Raw genomic sequence first — 24,354 nt, forward strand, 5'->3', positions numbered from 1 at the left:
TTACTATTTTCTTACACTTTCCATCTTTCTTGAAGAAAAAGGCATTCAGAGTCCAGTCTATAGAGCCTATAAGCTGTATTAACACCTGAGAGATACCCTTCACGTTGTTGCTTCAGCCAAGTGAGCATGTCAGAGCAAATCAGTTTTGAAGGCAGGTATTTCGCCATACAGATATCAGCAGATGGTCATACTAACCAGTAATCACTATAGAGTTCCAGGGTGTTCAAGCGGCCCTTTATGAATGGGCCGATAGCTATGACACTAAAGACTGGGCAAGATTGCGCAAGACCGTCGCCCCTGAGTTGCGAGTCAGCCACTTCCCCCTCCCTTGTCTCTGTCACATCAGTATTAATACAGGCCCTTGCAGATTGATTATAGATCATTCTTAAACAAGATTTGGGAGAATATGGCGTCTGAAGAGTACGTCAACATGATTTCAAATCCTGCGATGCTAGGCAGCCCAACTCTCAAGACGCAGCATCTAACCGGGGCGAGTCGCTACCAACGGGTTTCAGACACGGAAATCATCGGTCATCATCAGTTACGAGTGGCTCATCAGATTTACGAGGACACCACACTTTCAAAAGTTGTCGTGAAGGGGCACGCTCACAGCTACAACAAACATTGGTACAAGAAGATCGATGGTCAATGGAAATTTGCAGGGCTCGCTCCCGAATTACGGTGGTCTGAGTACGACTTTGACAAGGTCGTTGCTGAGGGTCGTAACCATGCTCAAAAGACCTAGCGGCTACCCAATGCGGAGTTTAAAAGAATTACTTCATGGTTATTAGGAATGCCTCCCCCGTAGATGAACAGCGAAGTAGAGAATAAATTAACAATCGGATCGGCTCAGAGCCAGAGTCTAACTTTGCTTGGCGCGCTAATGCTTGGTCGCCTTCGGTTAGCAATTGACCCCGCTTTGGGGCAATCTTGAACTTGTTATCTATCACTTGCCTTCGTTTATCATAATAAAACTTAAGTAGCAGTCAGTCTGTGACTCTACCAGCATTGCACGATGAAGAGACAACGGCCGGCGCTTAACCAAGGTCTGTAGTGAGCCCCCGGGACTTATTCCAGGATGGATGAGAAACTAACAGTGCCAGGCTGCTACACATGTGAAAGACGACGTATCCTTTGTGATCGTGCATTGCCAAGCTGCCTTAAATGCACAAAAAAAGGCTTGGTCTGCCCGGGATACGGTCAACGGCTGCGATGGGCCGGCGGCGCTGCTATCCGTGGCCGTCTTGCCCAGGCCGAGGAGACGATCGCCGATGATGCAGCATCTTTATCTACAACGACTGGGAATGAAATCTGGACCAGCGCATCCTCGTTTCACTCGATCAGCAAGAAGACACTACACAAGCTCATCGATCACTGGGATAAGCAAATAGCGCGCCTGATGGTCTGGGTTGACTCGGATGAAAACCCTTATCGACGATATGTCACCCCAATGGCATACAGACATCCTGTCGTCGGGCTAGCTATGGCTGCCGTCTCCTCTCAGCACGCTTCCATCTCGCTCGAAGATGACAGCTTTTCTGAAAAGGCCCGCAATGAGGCCATTGGTATGATATCGGCCTACGTTAAAAACATTACCACTCATGTCATGAGTGGACGTGAGCTTGGTAACCAACTGGACGAACGGGCCGTCGAATGGGTTTTGGCGGCCATGCTCCTGCTTTCATGCTACGAAATGGCAGACTCTGGTTCCGCGGCGGCAGACTTTCATCGACGAGCTGCGAGGTCACTCGTGAATACGTTCGAGACGACAGGTCGTGGTGAGAGCTTGTTGCTCAACTTCCTGAGGAATCAATTGTCTGTACACGACATCTTTGCCTGTACGACATCGTTTGACCTATCTTCGATGCAGCAAGTGATTCTTCCACGTACAGCGGACGACTCAATACTATTTTCAACATATCTCAGGTATTTGCACGACGTCACGCTGCTTTCTCGTCAGTTCGAGCCTTCGACTGCTCGACTGGCCCGGCTGGGGTTAACTTTTAGCCACCTTCGGACACAGTTTGAGGTCGCCCGGGGAGAGACACTCATGACAGCGGGCCGTCTCGCTCTGCAGCCTGCTTCCCGACGTCGAGATTTTATCTGTGTTGTGAACATTCACTACTACGCCGCTCTACTATACTCTGCAAGGTGCCTGGAGATACGCATCGAAGAGCAACAGAAGGAGTTGATAGATGGCTTGTTCGATCAAATTGCAGCAATGGGCGCCATCGACGAGTGGCTGCACTGTCTCCCATGGTCGCTCTTCATTGCTGGAGTGGAGAGCCACGAAGATGATACCAGGCAAGGGATTATCTCAGATCTATACAGTCGGATATGCCGCATAATGCGATTCAAGAACTTCTGGGACGTCGCGCAGTTCTTGCAGGTATTCTGGGCAGCTGACGAACGAGACTGGCGAGACTTGGCTCGGAAGTGGGAATTATCAGGACAGCCAGTGTTGCTACCCTGAGCCTGCCTCGAAAGGCGAACCAAATCCATAATTAATTCATTTTCTAGCTCAGAAACTTGTGGCAGCGTTACTAAGCTAATTGTGTTCATGGAAGTCTTGTGCTAGAGGGACGGCCATGTCTTGGTTGGCCATGCAAAGGGCGTCCTACCAAACGACTACGACCGGGAGTCATTGTCTGAATTGACTCCTCACTTGAACAGAGGAAAGTCTGATATCGTTGACAAGGCCACGGATAACTTATCACACCAAGGGTAAACCACAGATACGATGCCCTAGAGTTACGTAAAGAAAATTCTTTCAAGTTGACAATCCCGAGGTCCGACGTTATCCATCACGGGTCTGATCGCCTGCCAATCAGGTTAGAGGAGATGACCCAACAGGAGGTTGCTAGTTCGATCTCCAGATCTATACCCAAACGGGAAGTCATCTGGAGATGAGAGAGTTGACTCCTCACAGGTTGTGTAAAAGCTTGAGAGCATCCTAAATATATAAGGCGCGACCAATGTCGAGTCCAACAAAGATACAAACTCAGACTGTTTCGTATCCTCAGGATTTGGTTGTACAATCATGTTTTTGTTGTCAATGCCTGCACTCTCAATTGCCATTGCGGCATGTGCCCTTTTCTATGTCTGGAAATGCGTCTCATCACCCTTGTGGGCAGCCCCCGGTCCGTTTCTCTCCCGCTTCACGCCACTCATGTTGAGATGGAACGAATTTAACGCCAATCGGACCTTGTACATCCACTCTCTCCATCTGAAATACGGGCCTATCGTTTGTATCGCGCCCAACGAAATGTCATTCTCATCCTATGAAGCCGTCAAGGAGATTTACGGCTCCAAGGGCAGTGGCTACGACAAATCCACATTTTATGATCTCTTCACGGTGTTTGGGCGCAGGCAAGTTGTGAAATGACTCCGTGGATCACTTTGCACTAACAGCTCAAAGAACTTTGTTCTCGACACTTGATAAAACCACTGTTAGTCCTCTCTGCACTCGACATTTGCGACGATAGCTGACGCTTAATAGCATGCGAAGCGAAAGCGTCTCCTAGCCGACAGGTACGCAAACAGCAACGTTCTCAAGTCGGCCTCGCTCAACGGAATTGAGAATCGAGCACGAGAATTTGCGAGACAGTGTGGCGATTCGACTGGAAGCAGTGTTGATGTCTACGTACGTTATTCGCTGACTGCCTACCCTGTGATTTTCGCTGACGTTGGCCAGATCAAACTTCATGCGTTTGCTTGCGATGGTGTTACCCATCATCTGTTCCAGCCGTACGGTACTGATTGTCTGGGGAATCCTGGCGACCGAGAGATGATGGATCAAGTCAATGCCGATGATAGTCTTCGGAGTAAGTTCACCGCCCTCTCTACCCAAGAGAATGATCTGACAACCTAGGCCGCCTCTTCATGCTGTATGCGCCAACTCTCTACAAGTATTCGTCCAAGATTCTGGACTGCTTCTTTGAGCCACGAGCCACGCCCCTGGCAGATAACTTTGTCACAAAAAGAAGCAAACTGGACGACCCTGAAGAATTTACTCTTTTAAGTCGTCTCCGAAGCAAGCTTGGTGACGAGTTGGCCGAAGGCGATATCGCTTCAGAATGTCTTGATCACATGGTTGCCGGCATCGACACCACAGGCGATGTGCTGTGCTTCTTGATCTGGGAGTTATCCCAGCCTCGCTCAGCTCATTTCCAGGATGAGCTTCGAAGAGAACTCTTGGGAAACCCTGATATGGCATTTGACAAACTCCCAGTTCTTGACTCGATTGTACAAGAAGGCCTGCGTTGCTTTCCCGCCATTCCCATGTCGTTGCCACGCGTCGTTCCAAAAGACGGAAGGGTCATCGACGATCTATTTGTCCCTGAAGATACTATCGTTAGTTGTCAGGCATACTCGGTCCAGCGACACCATGCGCATGTGTTTCCAGAGCCTGATCGATTCAACCCTCACCGGTGGATGTCTAATGAAAACGATGCAGAGATGAGGCGCCATATCTTTGCCTTCTCTTATGGTGGACGAGGCTGTATCGGAAAACAGTGAGCTCTCTCCAACCATGTGCTTGCAATTGCTCACACAGTTGTAGTTTGGCCTATGCCGAGATGAAGCTTCTGCTGAGGGAGGTGTACTCCCAATACCAAACAGTTCCTGATCCTTCCATGACTGAGGAGTCAATGAGGTCACACGATCAGATCATTTCCGCCAGGCCTTACGGTCAGAAGTGTTTGCTGCGCTTCGTGCCGGCTGCTGCATAATTCCGTCGTCAGTACAAGCAAAGGTGGTAAGCAAGACACGTCAACAACAGAATAAAAAGTCACAGGCATAGGAGGAGTATCGGGCAGACTAGGTACAAGGATAGTTCCCAATATACTTGCGGCATCTAGGTAGCCAAAAGAAACACCATGAGCTGGGTACGCCGCTGGTCTTGACTCACGCCCTGGCGCATCACCGAACCACTTTCTATACCTCATCTTAGCTGCCACCTTTGTCTTGAAGTGCCAGTGAGACTACCACATGACTCTGCACCTTGGAGCCTTCCATTTGCCCTTATTAAGCAGTGGGCGAATGGAAAGGGCGCCGCATTCCTTTCGTGGAGACATGCCATCTGCACCTCTAAGGCTTACAAGATTACCCATGCACCGATGGCTTCATTTAAGATCCGCCTGACTCGATTTAGTTTGCATTTAAATTATCGCACTCTTCAGGCAGTTATCAGACACAAATGTGCGACATATGTATCATTTGACCCAAGATGGAAGGATACCTCTAATATTGATACCTTCCTCGGATGGTCAACGTATAACTCCGTAACCCCTTTAATGTACAATATCTCGTGAGATGTAAACCTCAAGAGTCAGGAAGAATGTTTCGCTGATGATATGCTACTTGAAGGTTGGTGGAAAAGGGTTGCTCTATGAGTAACCTTTAACGCACCATTATTGAATCATAGCCGTCTATTCCGTAACACTGTCGCTGTGGATAACCTCCTTCTCGGTCTCCTTGTTGTTGCCCATCTCGTGGAAATAAGCCTCGTCGCGCTCCTTACGGGTGATGTAACCTGGTGGCGTCCAGCTTGGGCTCTTCCAAGCCTTCAAATCTGGAAGGCTGTACATCAGGTCGATGTGTTCGAGGCTCAGAGTCTTGGACTCGTAGAGGAAGCACCAGGTGATGATGGCCGCGATGAAGTTCATTCCAGCAAAGACGTATCCAAAGGAGTAAGAGATGCCGTCGTCAGCGAAGGGGGTGAGGAAACTGATGAGGACTATTTGGAGTTAGCATTGCACCTGTAGCTTAGTACCTTGCACTTACAATTTCCGAGCCAGTTGCTCGCTGTTGCAAGAGATGCTTGCTTGGCACGAGTTCGGAGAGGGAACAGTTCTCCAACGACGACCCAGCCCAAGGGGCCCCAGCTAAGGGCGAAGGATGCAATAAACATGCAGGCCGAAACAATCATGGCCTTGCCAACAGCGCCGTTGCCCTCGGGGTTGATCGCCGTACCGACAGAGGCGAAAACGATAAGCCAGGCTGTCTGCCACAGAGCGCCCAGGAAGAGAGGCCATCGGCGACCCACCCGTTCTGAGACGTAGATACCGGGGATGGTCATGCCGACGTTGACAGCGCCCAGGATCAGTTGAACCAAAATTGGATCATCGATACCAGCAGATTGGAAGATCGTAGCTCCATAGTACTAAATAGCCGTTAGATGATACAAGGCAGGTAGTTGTCCGAGGGTACTCACAAAGAAGTAGTTGACGCCAGTCCACTGTTGGAGGAATTGAACAGCCATGCCAAGGAGGGTTCGGTACACAACCTTGGGGGTCTGGTTGCGTGGATCGACACATTCCAGCCAGGTACCTTGACCGGCTCTACGTTCCTCTTCCAACAGCATCCTCATCTCGCTGAGATTGTCCTCAACCAATGGATTCTTCGGATCATCCTTCATGCCGCGAAGTCGTGCGAGAGAAAGTCGTGACCCTTCCCAGTCATCTCTCATGGCCAGCCATCTGGGTGACTCTGGGGCCATGAGAATTCCAAGGCCAAGAGGAAGAGAGAAAGCCATCTCAATGCCGATAATCACACGCCAAGAGGCATCTGATTCCTGGATCTCTCGGACTCCATAGTTGACAAGGTTCGAAACAAGGATGCCCAGACTAATCATGAGCTGGTAAGACGCCACCACAGCACCGCGGATCTCTCGTGGAGAACACTCGCTCTGGAACATTGGCACACCGATGGACAGGGCGCCAACGCCGAAGCCAGCTACCAGCCGACCGATGGTCATATGCACCCAGGAATGCATTGCCGTGATTTGAAGCGTGTTACCGATGAGGAAGACAACAACGGCAATGCTCAAGCTCTTTCTCCGACCATACCAGTCGGCCGTGCTAAAGAGGAAAGGCCTGTTAGTCCCCAGTGCCATTCAAGAAGCCTGCGTGAGGGGCCAACTTACTATGAGCCCAACAAGGCACCAATCAGACAGCCAATGCTCATGAGCGAGACCAAGAGCGACTTGATGATGGATACCCATGCGATGGTGCCGTCATCATGCTTTTGGGCAAACCGGTTGGTGAAATCCTCAAACAGGAGCATTCCTGAGATCTGACCAGTATCATAGCCAAAGAGAAAGCCACCGATGGAGGTGATCAAGGCCAAGAGCAGAGCCTCGGCTCCACAATCGGCCCCATTGATCTTGATGGAACTAGGGAGTAGTTAGTCGCCACTAGTTTCAGTGTAAGTCTGAAGAGTTGCTAAATGGAGACATTACATTTGTCCGAGCATGTTTCTTTCACTGGAGGTATTGATGGCAGTGAAGTTGATGAGATGTTCTGGTTTCTCAACTGACGAGGCAAGTCTGTTCTTTTATCGCTACGAAAGCTTTGAGCAGTTTTCTAGAATGGATCCATCGCCAGCACAGCACAGAGCACCTTCGTCTCGAGTCTGAAGCAGTGGCCATCCCATGCCTGTCACGAACGCTGCCATAATCGGCACTTCTCACTGAGGCCCATCCTATCGGGGCAAAAGGCTAAATGGAATTTGCCCATTTAGCCGCCAAATGACCCAGGGTGGATTGTTCGGAAGGGCCGACGCGACAGGAGGGAAACGCCGAGCACGCCGAGAAGCTGAACCCTGCGCTGAATTTAGCCATTGGCAGACATGACCATGCCACGATATGTGGAGAATCACGCCGTGGGATTCCTGGTCATTTACCATGGTCGGCAGAATACCATGGCCTGCAAAAGCATCTGGGGTGACCGTGCAACGTCCAGTGACCGAAAGCCCACCGAAAAACGCCAAGGTCAACAACGGGCCTTTTCTCACCGGTCTCCGTATTTCCGGCCCCTCGACACGGTTCCGGCCGTCATGGCATCACAGTCTCCAGTCAAACTTACGTGGCTTTGGCAGATGATCGGCCTCGCTTGTCCACGTTGTGTTATGCTTCTATGGTAAGCCTGATTGCGCTGTTTACCGTCCGGGGATGTAGGCACCGAAATATGCTTACCTTACCTTGAAAGCTCCCGGGTAGTCGAAGGATTCATGATTCATCTATGTAGGAGTGGTATTGTCTGCCATGGTCATTCCCACCGCCTTTTCATCATGTGTAGTGAGTCCAGGCAACGGGGCTGCATTTCAGTTCAGTGTCCAAAACCCCTAAGCACTCCTTTCTAGAATAAATCAAAACATTAGACACGGGGAACGATGCAGTTATGAAGCACAGCACCAATTTCCTGAGAGGTAATAACAGGCATGTATGAATGCATAGATATCCATAGATGTCCATGGGCGTTGAACGATTCATACGACGTCGTCGTTGAGCCGCCCCTGACGTCGTCGTGAACCGTTTTTGCCGCTGTGCGGCTGGGAACGCCACTGCGGCTATTTGGCCACCAATTGTGAGGCTTACGGGACGGGAAGAGATAAGCGGCCCCTCATCGCCATCAAACTTCGGAACCAATCGGGATGTTCTGTTGCCAGGGTCTGAACCTTGTAAAAACGGGTGTTATTTCGGTGCCGTCAGGCCCTACTTCGGGTCTGATGAAACACCCTGACTTCCGTGGACAGTAACAGAAACACATGAAACCTGGGCATAATGGTATTATATAGGGGCCAACCCCGTACTTTAAAGAAGGGCCTACTCCCAGCACTGGGGACTTCCCCAAGCAGAAGGAGCCGTGCGGGTCATGGGTTTGTGGTAAATATCCTCAGCTATTTGATGTCAACCCTAGCCTTTCTCGCACTGAGGTAGATAACTATGTCATTCTCAAGCAATAATTCAAAGTCCAGGAACACGATGACGTCACATTCGTCGGTTGGCCATCCGGCAAAGATGAGAACGCATTGCAATATTTTGTCGATAAACCATCACCTTCTATTCATTATCTTATGCCAAGTGCAGAAGAACGAGATCGCCAATATCATCGACCATGGTGAGATGATTCATAAATGCCATAAGATCCCCGGCCGAGCTGCGGGACTTTTTTCACTCCGGAAGGACGTTCCATTTGCAGCTTCAGGTCACGTATCTAGCTTAAGCTGTCCGACTATAACATGATTTCTAAGGCAATGATTGTTATCAATGGCGTCTTTAAAAGAAGCCATTGGACGTGACATGAAAGAGCATAGTATTTAACACGTGATGGCATAAAACCTAATGCTATATATAAAAAAGTCCCCCCTAAGAGGACAAAATGCTTCTCCTAAACGGTCCTTCTCGGGTTTCATTCTTCTAACAATCGGACTACACGCAGTTTTCTCGCTCCGTCAAATGACGCCATTTGTAGCTGCTCGATATGATGCTATGAAGTGTCGTTATGTGTTCTTTGTTATAGTTGGAGCCCGGCCCTTGATGGGATAACTGAGTTGAGAAATAGGGAGCCGTCCTTTCGTTCTCCGCCATCTCTTCTCCAAAGTCGTTCCGGAACTGATTATTGTCCTACAATATCTCAGCAAACTCTCCCTTGTCAATGGATCGGCAAACAATCAGGGGCCATAGAAGTTGGTGGTGTTTTTAGTGCTTTACGCCGTTGATGCTTCAGCGTCAGATTTAGGTGAAGGGATGTCAATTAGGTTATAGTGTTTTTTAGTATTGAGCTTTCAGCCATCAAGCATTGTGGACGATATCTTTTGCAGTTGTGGCTGATGGCCTCTTTTGGAGTTTTCACTCTCAATATTAATAAAAGAAGATTGGGAAAAAACGGTATTCATACATCAGGGTAGGCCTTCACTGAGTTGGTTGAATAATCAATGGCAAAGACGACGAGGCAAGCAGAAAAGGGAACCGAGTAACGCCACTTGGGTATTCATGAGAGATGGTACGAACAGCGAGAGACTTATTCTCTTTGACTAATAAAGCTTATCGCTATCTAATATCTGTTCTCATCCCTGTCCTTCACAATACTTGCCGGAGGCAGAAACTGTGTATTGGGAAGTTGTGAAGCCAAGAATGTCTTAGTGGAGGAGGCTATGTAGAGATGAAATTGGAACACAGAATCTGCATTTGCCCTTCAAAGAAATCGAGGGTAGTTACTAAGGAGAAGATTCCAGTCTTGACATGAACGAAAGACTTGGGCTGGTGAAAATCTACTGATCCCTGTGGTCGTACTCATCAATCGAAGCCACGCCATGGAACTTGAAGGTGTACCATTCCTCAATCTTCTCAATCAACCCATCTTCGTTGCGGACAATCAGTTCAACCACGCCTGGGAACCAAAAAGGCCGCCCAGTTGCCTTGATTCCAGGAAGGTCATTATCAAAGATACCCGTGTTCACCGTCTTGAAGACGAGCCGGCTCTTGTTGTCAGGCAGCGACTCTTCCAGCCAAATGTGTTCTTCCTTAACGGCAAAGTCTGGAAGAGAGCTTTTCCAGATTTCAGTATGGCTTTTGAGTCCTTTGTGGCCAGTTCGACTGATTTGGAAAGCGTGGTCAGTATACACCACGTCACTAGTGTGCAACTTGACCCAGTCTGACTGATCGGACGCCGACCATCCGTCAGTCCACCGGGAGATGATCAATCTGGCCTTGTCCGAGATAGCTTAAGAATCATTAGCGAGGTAGAGCTTGACTCCAACGCGTTGACTAACCCATGATAAGCAAATGTTGGTCTGAGCTTGGTCTGAGCGCAGGGTTGAGAAGTTGGTTCTGAGGGTAAGTGTATGGAAACCACAGGGCAATTCTTATAATGATGGCAGGGGAGGATCCGTAAATGCGGAAACCTGGCCCTGAAGCTTATTTATAACAACCTAACTAAAGGAGATCTGGGGTTTGTTATGTTGCGTCACCACGTTCAAATGCCGGATGTCGACGGGTCATGTGCTTTACATATGACAGGCATGGAAACAAGGTTACATGGAGCGTCGGCACTGTATGGCGAGCACCGCCTGGGCCGAGGCATCCGGGTTGAAGCCCTGTATGTCAGAAACTGGGATTAACAGTTCTTCACTCTTGCTGACGTGACGGTCCGGCGGCCGAAAAATTTAGACTTTGGTTTTGGTTGCATCCCGTGCTAAAGGGCCCAGGGTCCTGGTTCTTGCTCCACCAATATCATCATCAGGAAGTAAGAGTGACAATTCTTCACCTTTACTAACGGTCCGGTGGCCGAAACACATGGCTCCAGTTGCATTGCATGATAATCCCCAGGGTCCGGTAGTTACACGACCAATCGCCCTCAGGCCACCTCTCTCCATGCTGCATATACCTTGGTTGATCGTGGCCTCTCACAACGGGGTGATTTCACAAGTGCCAATACCGGATCGACTAGGTATGCTATCAACGACTGTATCGAACCTTCATCTTTTTGCAGGGTGGTGCTTCGTATCACTTGTTTACGTCTTAGCCTGGACCATATTGACGCTCTGTTCGAGTACCCTTGGGGGCAGATTCGCAGCAAGGCCAGCCACCACCTGAACCTAGATGCTGACCCTGACCCTGGCACTGGCCCTGGCCTTGAAATACTGATTGCGTATCTGAAAGTAGCAACCCGATGGAGCCGATGGGGCCGATGGGGCCGATAGAGCAGCTTTGATTTCACTTTTATTCGTTTCTGCTACGCTTTGTCGGCTCTAGAGCGAAAATCGAGCGTTCATCCCGAACAAGGCTTAACCTCCGCTTAGTTATCAGGTCTAGGTCTGGCTATTCATCTCAACCTCTGCAGTATATAAGGACATCTTCGGACCATGCACAGGAAGATACCCATTTCTTATCATCTGAAACCGACATCAGCAACTTTCTACTCGACTATACCGAGTCATGAAGATTTCCTTTGCCTTTCTTTCTTGTCTCCCGGCTGCTCTGGCACGCCAGCAGCCCCCGACAGAGCTGCGAAGCTACACCTTGAGCACCGTCGATGCAACCAACCAATATGTTCAGATTTGGAAAAAACATATCGAGTCATTGAAAGAGTTCAATGTTACCACCAGAGCCGTTTGGACACCCGAAGGCGACGATAAGCAAGTCATGGCCCTGGTTCAATACGCGATCGGTGACGACCCTGCCGATGTCGACGCAGCATACAGGGCCAGTGAAGCTTTCACCAACGACATGGTTGGGTTCAACTTTAGCAACTTTGAGAGCATTGTTTCAACCGTGTTGGATCCGACTTCATTCTCTCCGGTTCTTTGAGCATGCTGTCACAGTGGAGGCTAGAAGTCATGAGGAGATGGACTGGCGCTAAACCTTAGGTTGTCCTGTTCCTTTGTTTTTCCTATTCATCTTCATTTCTACGCCCCGTGATGGGCTTACCCTCAAATCAAAGGGTCAAGCAGATGTATATGGGCCAAAGAGGGGATTCAATCGATCTATCTGACAAGGTAGATGGGGCTTACGTACTGCCACATTACGCAACTTACAACATCCAACCGAAAGCAGAATGCTCTAGTTTACACTACCTACTTTCATGAGATCAGCAACATAACTAGGAAATCGCTGTTTCTGTAGCCAGGCGGATAAGGTGAATGGTATTGTCAAATTGGGCCCTGCGCACAGTCTCGAGGGTGCTCACGTGTGCCTACAAAGATGGTTAGAGAACCATCGGATAACTAACTCTAACTAGGAAGGCCACGTTGCCACCTGAAAAGGAAGGTCGTGATAGCCTCAAGCGGAACAACCAGCAATGCGCACATGATGGCTAAGCGGTAGTTATCAAACGCTATGTGGCTAGTCGGAACGAGCGTCTGAGCCAGGCAGGCATGATGTGGCCCACCGTGCCGCTCCGAATCAGGTACCAGACACATAAGAGGGATCTGAGATGATAAAAGGGCGTGAGTTTCTCCAGTTGGCCAACGCTAGTTCCCGAGAGGCACGTATAGGCAGGGGGTGGCCCTCCTTCTATGAACCCAGAGGACCCCCCGGGCCCGCCACCAACATTAAAGAGGTTCCGGCGCGGTGTCTTGGCATACTAAAGTCTTTGGCTTTAACAAGTTTCAGATATCGTCTTCTCCGTTTGCTGCGTCCATCTTGTTCACCGCGATGGGCGCTGTTGGCCTCGCTAAGCGTCATTTTATTCTTTACTTAGCGGCTCTTTTGACAATCTTGCCGATGGCGACACGGAGGCTTATATTGCCATGGTGTTTGTTTGTCTATGGATATGCCGCAGCCTGCGCCTTTTCCCGGCAGGCAATGGTGGGTACCGTAACAACCCCTCAACACACCCGTTGACGCTGACCTGTGATCATAACCCTGGATCTTTGCTGTGGAAATCTTCTAGCAGAATTCGAAGTTTAACCACGAGGGCTGTGGTAGCCGTTCAGTTGATCGTCCAGTCCGCTGTCATCTACTCAGCCCATACATGATCCGCAACATCAAGTTCGGCATGCCTTACCTTCTTGGCGCCTGCATCGTCCTGTCGGATATCTTCATCTACTGTTTAATCTTAGAGATGAAAGGGTTACCTTTGGAATAGGTACACCTTCTCTTTGATAGTTGTATTTGGGCGCTCACAGCACGAAAGAGTGTGGAGGGGCGACTCGCCGAGGCGAGTGCTGCCGAAGCCGCTACGAAAACGAAACAAACTGAGGGGCCAAAATTCCCCGACATGTCGGTCTGTAGCAATGAAATGGTATAAGGCGGGCAGCAGAAGGTTAAAAAATAAGGCCACTGTGGTAGCATTGGGATATGATACTATGATGTGTTGACAATGTGTTGTTTATTATAGTTGAAGCTCGGCCCTTGATGGGTTAACTGAGCCACAAGATCGAAATGGCATAAGCTCGAATAACAACTTCTATGGTCCTGTTACATACGCAGTAAAGTGGTCATACATAACAACCAGGCGTGAAGTGGTAGGCTGTCGCCGGCTTATGTGTCGCGTTTAGGTAAAGTAAGTATCACACTGGTGGAATGGAAATGGCTACTTTTGAGTGATATTGAAGCAACATCGCGGGTTGCCTACCTAATGATAGATCAACATGAGATAGAGAGATGTAGTATTTGTGCGCAGAATATACCCAAAAGAGGCCAAGAAGCTCATGAGCGATATGCATCAATCCCTGCGACTCAACTGCTGAGACTATTTTGTCTTGGGCACATACAGACGCACACACGACCTAAACCTTTTGCCCGGCCGTTGTTAAAAACTAGATACGTCATAGAATTGAGCGAAAGAAAAGGCTCAGCCCATGCACCTCATCCAGTATCATGTCCCGCTCGTGAAGCTTTTCGATCTAGCCAAATATGGTGTGTACTTTTGTCGTCTGGTGATGCTACATAGTGGAGGCGGAGACTAGCCAGAGTAGCATTCAATTTGATCTCTACTGGCTCCTCTGGCACGCGCATTTTCGTAACAAGGGTATAGTGTCCTCTTCGGCCGCTGTTGGCCTTTGACGGCGCGCTGGCAGTGTCAAAGAATCAGATAGAGAGAAGTGCATGGCCCTCGTCAGACGACAAGTACCTCAAGAAGTCTTACACCGTCCCCACTGAAGGGGCGGGGAGCTGTCAGCCTAGACCCATAGTTCGAAGGATTCACCCGCCCACCCTCAACGCTCAACAGCCCTCTAAGACGGCTTTGCTAGAAGAAACTTGAAGTGCTTGCTCTGTCCCCCCTCGAAAGTGCAAACCACCGGCGGTGCCTGATTCTCTTCTGATTCTTACAGGCTGGATGGGCGGGGTTCCACGGGCGTTAGGCGAGATAGGGCTGAGTTGCTCCGTGCCTGCAGTCATGATGCCACGGGCCGCTCCGTCCAACGTCAAAGCGCATGGTTTTTCCCACTTTGACTATATCACATGCCAGGCTTAAACGGGGAAGGAAATGGGGCTACATGCAATCAGATGGTAGAGAGTCCAATCAGGGGGTCGTGCCGATGAGGCACGAAAGTGGAAAGAATCAACGAACAGGGGAGGCAATGCGGACGAGAGGAACCCGATGAGTAACTTGCGATACTTTCTTTGACATGACTCTGGCGGATAGTTAGGGTAAGCTATCCACGCAGTGTGATCTGACAAATTGCCCGCACATATCAAAGTTAAGTTGTGCCATACGGCCTTTTTTCCCCTTTCCCCCGCTGCTTTGTGTTGTCCGTTCTGCTTCCAACACAATAAAACCCTACGACTGATATAGTGTAGCTGCACATCCTCCTGCTGAGCATTTTGATTGGTCCTACAAGCTGCACCTACTGTAGAAGCCCACATGCACCCATCCCACAATGGTCCACCGCTTTGTGAGTAAGGGGTTTCTCGGGCTAACCGTCCCACCAGCATCCAGACGCCTGAAGACCATAACGCCGCTTGGCTGCCGATTCCCTTTTCGCATCAATCCGACACTAGGGCGCTGAATGTTCCTTTCTTCGGAATTTGGGAGGTATGACTGTCATGCACTCTCAACAGGCGACAGCATGTCCCAAAAATGCCTAATGTTGCGGCGGCATACCACCAACATACCGAGTCTCACAATGATACCATTCTATCGTGATTTTCGTATAGCCGAGCCAATTGATTCTTAAAATGGGTCCCCATTGAAATACTGCTGTTATCCTTCCACCTACAGCCCGCCATTGCCAAACTATATAAAGGATCGCCCAACCCCTTACCCACAAACCCAAGGACAGCCATTACTTACTACTACCACCTACCCTGCCTACAATTCTTGGCCACTTTCGTACCTTGTCTTTCTATTTCAGCAAGACCCGCCATCTTGCAACCATGGTTCGGTCCATTCTTCTTGTCAGTGCTATTCTAGCTGCCGCCTCGGTGGCAGCTCCGACCGGCGAAACTGGCTCGGAGTTGGCTCTTGAGACAGCTGGAGTCGGCGGTCATGGTAGCAACGAGAGCAACTCCATTCAAAAGCGCAGTTTCGCAGCAAGTTGCAGGGGGTGCAGCCTTGGTCTCGGAACGATGTTTATATGCTCATGTTCAGATACTAATGGCGTGTACTACATCTCCTCTCTAAACCTTGACCATTGTCTTGGTAATGCTGATGGTTGGATAACTTGGCGAAGCTTGTATGAAAATTCCTACTTATTACTTGTTCCCACCGGTTAATTTTTAATAGTGGGTTATACTCCAAGACGTGCCGGGACACAAAAATAGATTGGTCGAGTTACCGGCTCAGTACCAGTTGTGCCACTATAAAGGGAAACTATATACCCTCATCCGTCGTTCTAGGTGCGTTATTCCCTTTCTTTAGAAAAATAAAATGTTAATAAATGGACTACTAGATGAGAGAATTCACAATAGCGATGGACAGTTATGGTGTGGTGTGTAGGTTAAGGGGATGGGCATCATGTCGAGGCAGAGTGCTTAGGACTCCCATGCTCACTTGGGCTTGTTACAGTCGTCCTGAGTGTCAAGGAATAGTGTTTCAATTCTTTACTGTCCTTCATAGGGGATATTAATCCTCTTATAACTTCCATCAAACAACACTTATTTAACATAGCAAACTCCTTGAGGGTCAATATGCTTGTGCACCACACCCAGGCTCTGGCCGTTCACTAGAGCATAGCGTGAGGCAGCAGTCACTTATAAGACGGTACAGGTTCCGGTTTCACTGGCGGATTTGCTCAACCCAGTTTTCCAGCAACGCAATGGTAGGGTTCGGGTGCGGGTGCTGTCCGGTTCGAGAGCCTTCATAACATTGTAGTTTACAGCGAGCGCACTCTTTTTTTCCTTGACGTAGTTTTCCGTTGAAGAAATAAGGGGCAGTTCATGCAGATGATGGTTGCTATACTCGGGTTGGAGGATTTTCTTGCTGTGATGTGTCTCTAGAACGGACGCAGGGCTTGGAACTACTTTAAAATTAGTTTAAAAGCTGCCTATAAGGAAGTAACACAAGTAAAATATAAGAGAAACTATTAAGGCATAATCACTCATGTCTAATTACACTGGTAATAAGCTCTGCAATAGCAAGAAGCTTCTCATCCTCAAATCTTTGCCCTGCTAGCTGAACTGACAAAGGCAGCCCATGAAACCTCCTGGGCTCATACAGAGCCTGCAGTCGAGCATCCTCGGCACTGAATGGCTTGAAGTCCACATACGGGGCATCAACGTCTCGGTCGCATTTCATGCCCAGTGGCAGCGAGATGGCCGGCCAGTCTACCGCGTTGAACACAGCCGTGAACGTCGTGTCCGTCCACTCGTCGATAGGCAGAGCCGGGTTCGCGGCAGTGACCCAGAGCAGGGCGTCGAGGGTCCGGCCACTTGCATTCCACGCAGCTTTCATCTGAATGTTGAGCAGCGCAAGCTTCTGGTTGAGCAAGTGGACGTCCTCGAGGGTGATTCTCTTGCTGGCCCACTCAGACCCTAGAGTGCCAGTCTTTTCCACAATCTTCATGATGGGCTCTTTTGCAATCTCCTTGGTCAGGGCAGTAATACCTTGGACGTGAATAAAAGCTTTGCAGAGATCCCAGACCTCGCTCATGTCTGGCGGAGTGAACTCGACGAGTTCATATCCAGCCTGGCGTAGACGCTCCTGGGCTGCCAGATAGCCTCGCATCACAGGAGGGAAGAGGTGGCAATAGTTATTGGGGGTGCCAGGGGCCCAGACGCCGATGCGAGGTCTCGTTGGAGCCGCTATGCCCAGCCATGGCGATGGGTACAAGAAGGGGTCGTGCTCCCACGGCCTGGCATCGCTGACAATCTTGGACGCGAGCCGGATATCTCTAACCGAGTGACCCATCAAGCCGAATGTCGCCACGGGACCGAGCTCTGTGATTCCCATCATGCCCGGGTCGAGGATAGACCTACCGTCGGCGGGGAGACGATATCCGCTGGGTCGGTAACCAACCACGCCGTTGGCCATAGCCGGCATTCTAGCTGACCCGGCGCCGTCAGAGCCCAGCCCGAGGAGGGATGCTCCCATAGCAAGAGCAGAGCCCTCGCCGCCGGAAGAGCCACCGGCTCCGAAGCCGCTGTTGTGGGCATTGAGGGTCCTGCCAAACACGACGTTGATCGTGTCGGCTGCGAGGCAAGTCTGCGGCACGTTGGTCTTTGCTACCACAACAGCGCCGGCCTCAACCATGATGTGGACGAGGCGCGAATTGGACTTTGCGGGATCGAAGCAATACGCTGCGATGCCGGCAGACGAATCGTGCCCCTCGAGGTCCATGTGGTCCTTGACTGTGATGGGCAGACCGTGTAGGGGCCCGACGACGCGGCCGGTCTCCAACAGATGCTTGTCGAGCTCTTTGGCACGGCGGATAGCCTGCTCAAAGTTGACCTCGGTGATGAAGTTGGCCAAGCTGTTAGCTGCAGCGGCTCGCTTACAGAAAGAAGTAACAAGCTTCTCGGCGGTTATGCTCCCAGAAGCGACGAGGCTGAGCGTTTCGACGGCGTCATGCTTGTTGACGTCGGTGAGGTCCAGTTCCTCGGGGGTCAAAAGGCCACTGTCCAACAGGGATTTGAGAGGATTGTCCCCGGACGCTTTCTTGATCAGCCATTGTTGAGGGATAAGTGAGGCACGCTGCTCTCGCTTGCGTGCCACTATGTCCTGCCAGTCTAGGGTAGACATGAATGCGATTATAGTGCTGAAAAAAGACGATTGGCTATTTTAATCTCCAAGTAAGGCCCAATCAAGTCTGGGAGTAGAGGACGCTATTGAGCGCAATTGGGAGGACGATGTTGTGCTATAACTTATAGCTGGCTTCTTGAGGCAGCATCAACTATTTTCGACCATCAACCCTGCCACCGATATCTACGGTTTCTGGAATGCACCCTGGTTGTTTCCGAGCTGACAAATACCCCGTATAGGAGACGCTTAAGCACCCTCCACGGGCTATGCTAGTTGCGTCATTAGCGTAAACCATAGTGACCAAGACAGGGACAGTGCAATCTCCCCCGCAAGATAGGGCAGTTACAAGGTGATCCGAGAGACCAATGAGATTGCAGGGTTTTCGGGACCCATCCGAAGGTTGCCCCGGATCTCTGGGGTAGGCACCCGAGCTAAGTGTTACACTTGCCTTGATGTATCTCAAGGTCTGACATTTTGCACATGAAAGAGTGTTATCTCGGAATGTCGGAAGCGATTTGTGAATATTACGCGTCTAGACACCCTGGCGACGTGCCGCAGCAATCTGTGTCAACTCGTTGGGTTGGATCAATTATTCATCCTGCACACTAGCCTCTGCTAGGCCGAGAAACCTCGGAAACCATAATGTGAATAAAAGCTTGTTGTCTTAAGCTCAAACCGTCTTTGGGAAAGAATGGAAACATAACTCCTCATTTACTTTGTGCGTCACTTATCGCGCTTCTAATCCATCATTCACCAACCTAGGTACACAGCCAAACCGCTCTTCAACATGACTTCTACCTCAGAGTCAATCAAGAAGACTGAGAACTCCCCGTCTCCAGATGTCGAGACGGGAACTTTCTTAGAAACAGTCGACATGGTACCTGGGACCAGACTTCTTCTCAACCCGGGCAGAGACGATGGGTCAACCCACATTGTTCTGTCTCCAGAGCCCTCCAGCGACCCCGACGACCCTCTCAATTGGAGCATCACCCGCAAGACCCTCTCCTTCCTAGTGGTGAACATCTACTCTTTCATGGTCGCCGTGGTGGCTTTGTCTACAGCTGTTACCTACGGAGCCCTCATTGCTGAGTTCGGTACAACGGCTGAGTACCTGAACGTCGGCACGGCGGTCTCGATTCTGTTTATCGGAATGGGCAACATTATCTGGAATCCTATGGTGAGTTTCTGCAAGTATTCCAGAACCAGGAAGAGAAGACTGTCTAACATGATAGGCCCTTCGATATGGTCGCTGGCCGGTCTACATACTATCTTGTCTCTTGACAGGCGTCGCCCAGGTTATTGCAGCCACCGCACAGAGAAGCGACGTCTTTGTGGGCTCTCGCATCCTGATGGGCTTTGTGGCCGCTCCTTTTGAGCAGCTTCCCGCAGTGACTGTCAATGACCAGTTCTTTGTCCATCGGCGAGGCTTTGGATTGTCCATGTATGTCCTCGCGGCAACGCTAGGGTAAGTGTTTTCGGGTTGTTCTCCCCCCTTTTCAGGATACCTGGCTACTGATTGATCATCCCTGGCTAACTTGTTCGGTACAGATCCTTCATTGGCCCTCTAGCAACTGGATTCATCGTCGACGGCGTCGGCTGGCGCTGGGTATACTGGACCTTTGCCATCACCATGGCGGTCGTCACCATTCTTGCCTTCTTCTTCCTAGAAGAAACGGGTTATAACCGAGACGATGGCACATCCGGCGACTTTGGCCCTCCTCTCCACGAGCCAAAGACTTATGCCCAAAGGCTGAAGCTGGTCTCGGACCTCAAGCTCCCCCAGTCCCTTGGCGCCACCATAATCCAGCCCATCCAGCTCCTCATCGAGCCCATCATCCTCTGGTGCGCGTGCCTCTATGGGTTCGGCATCGCGTGGCTCTCCATCATGGCCTTCACCTCCAACACGGTCTTCCAGAGCCCCCTATACGGCTACAATTTCAGCTTCACCGCCGTCGGCCTCACAAGCCTTTCCCCCCTCGTCGGCAGCATGATCCTCTTCTACGTAGGCGGGGCGGGGACGGACCGCTTCATGATCTGGCAGGCTCGCCGGAACGGCGGTATCATGGAGCCCGAGTCGCGCATCTACGCTGCACTAGTGGCGGGGCCGATCATGAGCGCCGGGTTGGTGCTGTACGGGGTCGGAGCCTCGGCGGGCTTGCACTGGATGGTGCCGGTGGTGGGAATGGGGCTTATCGGCGCCGGGGTACCAATTGCTGGAGAGGTCTCCCTGGGCTATGTCACTGAGTGTTATTCTCACAGAGCTGGAGAGGCGTCTACGGCTATGATTACGGTGCGCAACATCATCGCCTGCGGCATGATCTTTGCTACGGAGCCGTGGATCAACCACAGTGGTCTGAGGGACACCTTCATCATCATGGGGGCGCTGTGCCTCTTTGGGTTCTGGTCAGGGGTGCTGCTCATTTGGAAGGGCAAGAGCTGTCGTCGCCGTTCTGCGAAACTTTGGCATTTGTCTTGAGGGGCACTCGTGTATGGGGAAGGTGAGTCACGGCACGGACATGAGATTGATAAGGGATCTGCCGGGTGTGTAGATGCCGACTCGGTCGAGACACGCGATATGACTTCGGGCTTCAAGTAGTACCTAGTTTGTAGTATAACTCGTGCGCAAGGAATCATTCATTTGTTCATTCTCGCCGCGTTTCAAATTTTATTAACATTTTTTTCTGGATCCACATGACAGACATCTTCTTGATTGGCGAAGACATCATTCATCAAGGGGACCAGTCTGCGCGCAAAACTACCGTGAAACGTTCTAGACTACCTACCTGGATACTCTTGCTTTACTACCCTTATCTCCAATGTCAGCCACAACAGCAAAAGATACAGCTGTTGATGCATTACGTACGCCATCAAACCTCAATAACGTAGTGCTTTGTTCCATTTACCGTATCGACTCGACAAATTGATAAAACCTGGTGGGTCCTAGCACCCCTGCTTCATGCAAGTTCTATTCCTCATACAGTTAGTATGAGAATCAGAACACAACGTCAGCTCATCTCCCCCTCTTCCTTGATTTTGGCAAATTCCTCGCGTTATGGCCGCCGGCATGCCCCAATCGAGGCCATCGCCGGTGTGCGGCTTCATTGATATCGTCTGTATATGCAGAAGTGAGGGCATTCCCAACGGAAGCTAACCAGGGCCGAATAGACGTCACACACGACTTTGAACGCGCCGAACCCTTCGAGATCAGACAGACCTACCGCCTCGAGTACAGGCAGCCCTCCTCGCCCGGTCAAAATATAGGGATTTCCCTAGCAAAAGAAGGCTATTACTACGGTTGGGTTAGGGTGCGAAGTAGTTAGGCTGCCGATGATGTCTTGAGCCGGGGAAAGGTGTGTTTTTGCAAGGTCGATAGAGACGACGAAGGACAAGTCAATCGCTAAGGTATAACTACAATACATGATTCAGGCTCTTCCTCCACTGTAATCGGGGCCTCGGCAGTAGTCCCATCGGTATATTTCCTCATCAGCCGTCTCACAATATCATCCTTATTCCCACCCACTAAAAGTCCAAGCCCCTTGGCCATTGTCTTCAGCTGTTCCTTCTTTAGCTGCATGAGACCAATATAAAGGTCCTCTGGGGTGTTGTCTTCGTCCCCAGCTAACATAAGCTCCTCAAAGTCCGTGAGGGTATTCACAACTTCTTCCTCCTTGACGATAATCTCCTTAGTAGTCTCCCAACCCGTAAAATCGATCTCGTCGATGTCTTTGATGTGTATGAGGTGGTCCTGGCTCCCGTCGGGCCTCACACTAATACCGCAGCTTATAAATGACTTGGCAATCATCTCAGGGCGTTGGGCAAGTCGTTGGATAGCCCGTGAGACGACCCATGTTGTCATTATCCTCTTATCCTTGACGGACTACTCTGTCTGCCCTTGGGCCTCCTTATTTATCATATAAATAAGGGTTTCTTCTCGTAGTAAGTCCTTTAATGGTCTGTTGACGGACACGTCAAGCGGTTGAAGCTGACCCGTACAGCCCGGCGGGATAAGCGCCCTCGTCACCTTCTGTTGCCGTAGCTGGTCTGTGACTTTGTCAGTCTTGTGAAATGTGGCGACGTCCATCACGAGAAGGAAGTCTCGTGTTTTCGCCTGTACGTCCGCCAATTCTTCCTTAATCCAGTCATAAAATAAATCCTCATTATTATACGCTGTCTCATTGTACGCGACAGTCACGTCTGGTGCGTAAAGATGGCCCTCATCAGCGAAAATCCTGCCTCTTGGACCGGCGGTGCCGTGGAAGATGATCTTGGGCTTTAGTCGGAAAGACCCGTCGGCGAAGATGTATATGATAAGGGTGGCCTGTCTCTTGCTCCACCCGCTACGGTCGGTCTTGCCGGCCACGGTTTTTGCCCCACGTAATTCCCACGTACTTCTATCGAGATATTTGAATGGAATCGGGGTCTTATCGACGTTTAAAGTCCATTTCTTCTTAAAGCGACGAACGGGCGAGTCGAGGATATAATTTATAGTCATTTTAGGTGACTGGTCGTGGCGTAATTGCAGTGTATTGGTGTTGTTAGATACCCGGCGGATAAAGCAGAGGAAGTTATTCGTGATAGCCCTGTATTCCTCAGGGCGACGACTTGACTCCTTAGTGATCCGACGCTTGATGATGCCTCGCCGCCGCTTAAAGCCCAGCCACCAACCATTTGAGAATGTGAATACCTTCACTGACTGAGGGTATTTATCTTCCTAGATAATCTGGGCCTGTCTCCTGAACCATCTAGTCGTTACGATAAGCTTCTTGTCCCGGGCCTCCAGAAACAGCCGGAAAAGCTCCTCCTCGAGGTCCGGCCAGTGGGGGGAATAGCTTCGTTTCTTGATGTCAAGGGCGGCCTCCTTATCCCGTTTCCAACGGTATATTGTCTGCTCGGGAATTAAGAACTGGATTGAGGCTTCTTTGGCCAGTGGATGACGATAACCATTGATAGAAAAGTAGTGATCTGGATCGTATATCCTATGATGCTCTAGGAACATAAGGACCTCGACTTTCTTGCGTGGTGAGTATGTATTCTCACGGCGTTGCAGTGGTTTTGGGGGAGTATATTTCCGATGGGATAGCGGCTTCTTCTTTGGTCCTGATTTCCGAGGCGTGATATTGGCTGACCGCTCCATAAGTGTCATTTTGACGGAAAAACGGGGTCATGATAGCTTCACATCGGATGAAAAAACAGGTGATTTACGTTGGAAGGGGGAAAATCCCTCAAACATTGCAAAACCCTTGTCTGATATTGCGGGGAAGAGCCTCGAGAGTTTATCATCACATACTAACTATATGAGGAATAGAACTTGCATGAAGCAGGGGTGCCAGGACCCACCAGGTTTTATCAATTTGTCGAGTCGATACGGTAGATGCCCATCCCACCACGTGCCGACATCTCAAAGCGCCTCGTAGATGCTCCGGGTCTGTGTGGCCAATCAGACATGGTTCCGAAATCAACGTTCAGATGCGCATATGGCCAGCTGACAAATGACTGTCCTAGCCCCTTGACCGGTTACGCACTTGATGAGGCTTTGGATCCCTCTCCCAATTGCGCGTCTCCCAATTACTAAGATTACCAAGATGAGCCAAGCCCTGGAGCTAAACCTTAAGGGAGGACCCGCTAAACCTTAATACAAGGCCCGCGCTCCATCACTATGGGAAATGCTTGTATCTCTTTGCCGATCAGTCGCTATCTTAAGGCGCATCTCACCATGAACCCTGCCCCTTTCTCAGTGCCGGTATCAGCACAGCCAGGCTTGTCCAAGGTTGAGCCAAGATCATGGTTATGCCGCTGATGATGCCATTTGTTCGGAAACTCGAGCAGGAAACTCGAGCATTCCGACAACGCGTGGCTCTGCAAGATTGTCTACGAGCTAGGGTATCGACATGGCCTGTGATGAAAAGCTTGGAATCTGAGATTTGACCTATATATTCGTGAAGCAAAC

General features: G+C 50.2%; 8 protein-coding genes across 8 annotated transcripts; 4 read left to right on the forward strand and 4 right to left on the reverse strand.

Moving 5' to 3' along the window:
- Positions 1-406: 406 nt before the first annotated feature.
- On the forward strand, positions 407-2,473 carry NCS54_01090800 (Zn(2)-C6 fungal-type domain-containing protein; the record flags this gene model as incomplete). Its single annotated transcript, XM_053156198.1, has 2 exons — positions 407-722; positions 1,104-2,473. 2 exons carry the CDS (start codon positions 407-409, stop codon positions 2,471-2,473), a joined length of 1,686 nt encoding a protein of 561 aa, XP_053012173.1.
- Positions 2,474-3,265: 792 nt separating this feature from the next.
- Positions 3,266-4,730, forward strand: NCS54_01090900 (Hypothetical protein; the record flags this gene model as incomplete). The annotated part of the gene is made up of 5 exons (XM_053156199.1): positions 3,266-3,357; positions 3,419-3,449; positions 3,500-3,824; positions 3,872-4,514; positions 4,562-4,730. The coding sequence occupies 5 exons, from the start codon at positions 3,266-3,268 to the stop codon at positions 4,728-4,730; spliced, it is 1,260 nt and encodes a 419-aa protein (XP_053012174.1).
- Positions 4,731-5,429: 699 nt separating this feature from the next.
- On the reverse strand, positions 5,430-7,254 carry NCS54_01091000 (MFS domain-containing protein; the record flags this gene model as incomplete). The annotated part of the gene is made up of 5 exons (XM_053156200.1): positions 5,430-5,737; positions 5,785-6,163; positions 6,215-6,860; positions 6,926-7,174; positions 7,241-7,254. The coding sequence occupies 5 exons, from the start codon at positions 7,252-7,254 to the stop codon at positions 5,430-5,432; spliced, it is 1,596 nt and encodes a 531-aa protein (XP_053012175.1).
- Positions 7,255-10,053: 2,799 nt separating this feature from the next.
- Positions 10,054-10,558, reverse strand: NCS54_01091100 (Hypothetical protein; the record flags this gene model as incomplete). The annotated part of the gene is made up of 2 exons (XM_053156201.1): positions 10,054-10,505; positions 10,555-10,558. 2 exons carry the CDS (start codon positions 10,556-10,558, stop codon positions 10,054-10,056), a joined length of 456 nt encoding a protein of 151 aa, XP_053012176.1.
- A 1,161-nt stretch (positions 10,559-11,719) lies between these two features.
- On the forward strand, positions 11,720-12,091 carry NCS54_01091200 (NIPSNAP domain-containing protein; the record flags this gene model as incomplete). Its single annotated transcript, XM_053156202.1, has 1 exon — positions 11,720-12,091. One exon carries the CDS (start codon positions 11,720-11,722, stop codon positions 12,089-12,091), a length of 372 nt encoding a protein of 123 aa, XP_053012177.1.
- A 4,672-nt stretch (positions 12,092-16,763) lies between these two features.
- NCS54_01091300 (Amidase domain-containing protein) lies at positions 16,764-18,407 on the reverse strand (the record flags this gene model as incomplete). Its single annotated transcript, XM_053156203.1, has 1 exon — positions 16,764-18,407. One exon carries the CDS (start codon positions 18,405-18,407, stop codon positions 16,764-16,766), a length of 1,644 nt encoding a protein of 547 aa, XP_053012178.1.
- A 787-nt stretch (positions 18,408-19,194) lies between these two features.
- Positions 19,195-20,883, forward strand: NCS54_01091400 (Hypothetical protein; the record flags this gene model as incomplete). Its single annotated transcript, XM_053156204.1, has 3 exons — positions 19,195-19,584; positions 19,640-19,872; positions 19,956-20,883. The coding sequence occupies 3 exons, from the start codon at positions 19,195-19,197 to the stop codon at positions 20,881-20,883; spliced, it is 1,551 nt and encodes a 516-aa protein (XP_053012179.1).
- Positions 20,884-21,804: 921 nt separating this feature from the next.
- On the reverse strand, positions 21,805-22,263 carry NCS54_01091500 (Hypothetical protein; the record flags this gene model as incomplete). The annotated part of the gene is made up of 1 exon (XM_053156205.1): positions 21,805-22,263. The coding sequence occupies one exon, from the start codon at positions 22,261-22,263 to the stop codon at positions 21,805-21,807; it is 459 nt and encodes a 152-aa protein (XP_053012180.1).
- Between the last annotated feature and the right edge of the window lie 2,091 nt (positions 22,264-24,354).

The sequence above is a fragment of the Fusarium falciforme genome, chromosome 8, assembly GCF_026873545.1.
Source record: "Fusarium falciforme chromosome 8, complete sequence".
Lineage (NCBI taxonomy): Eukaryota > Fungi > Ascomycota > Sordariomycetes > Hypocreales > Nectriaceae > Fusarium > Fusarium falciforme.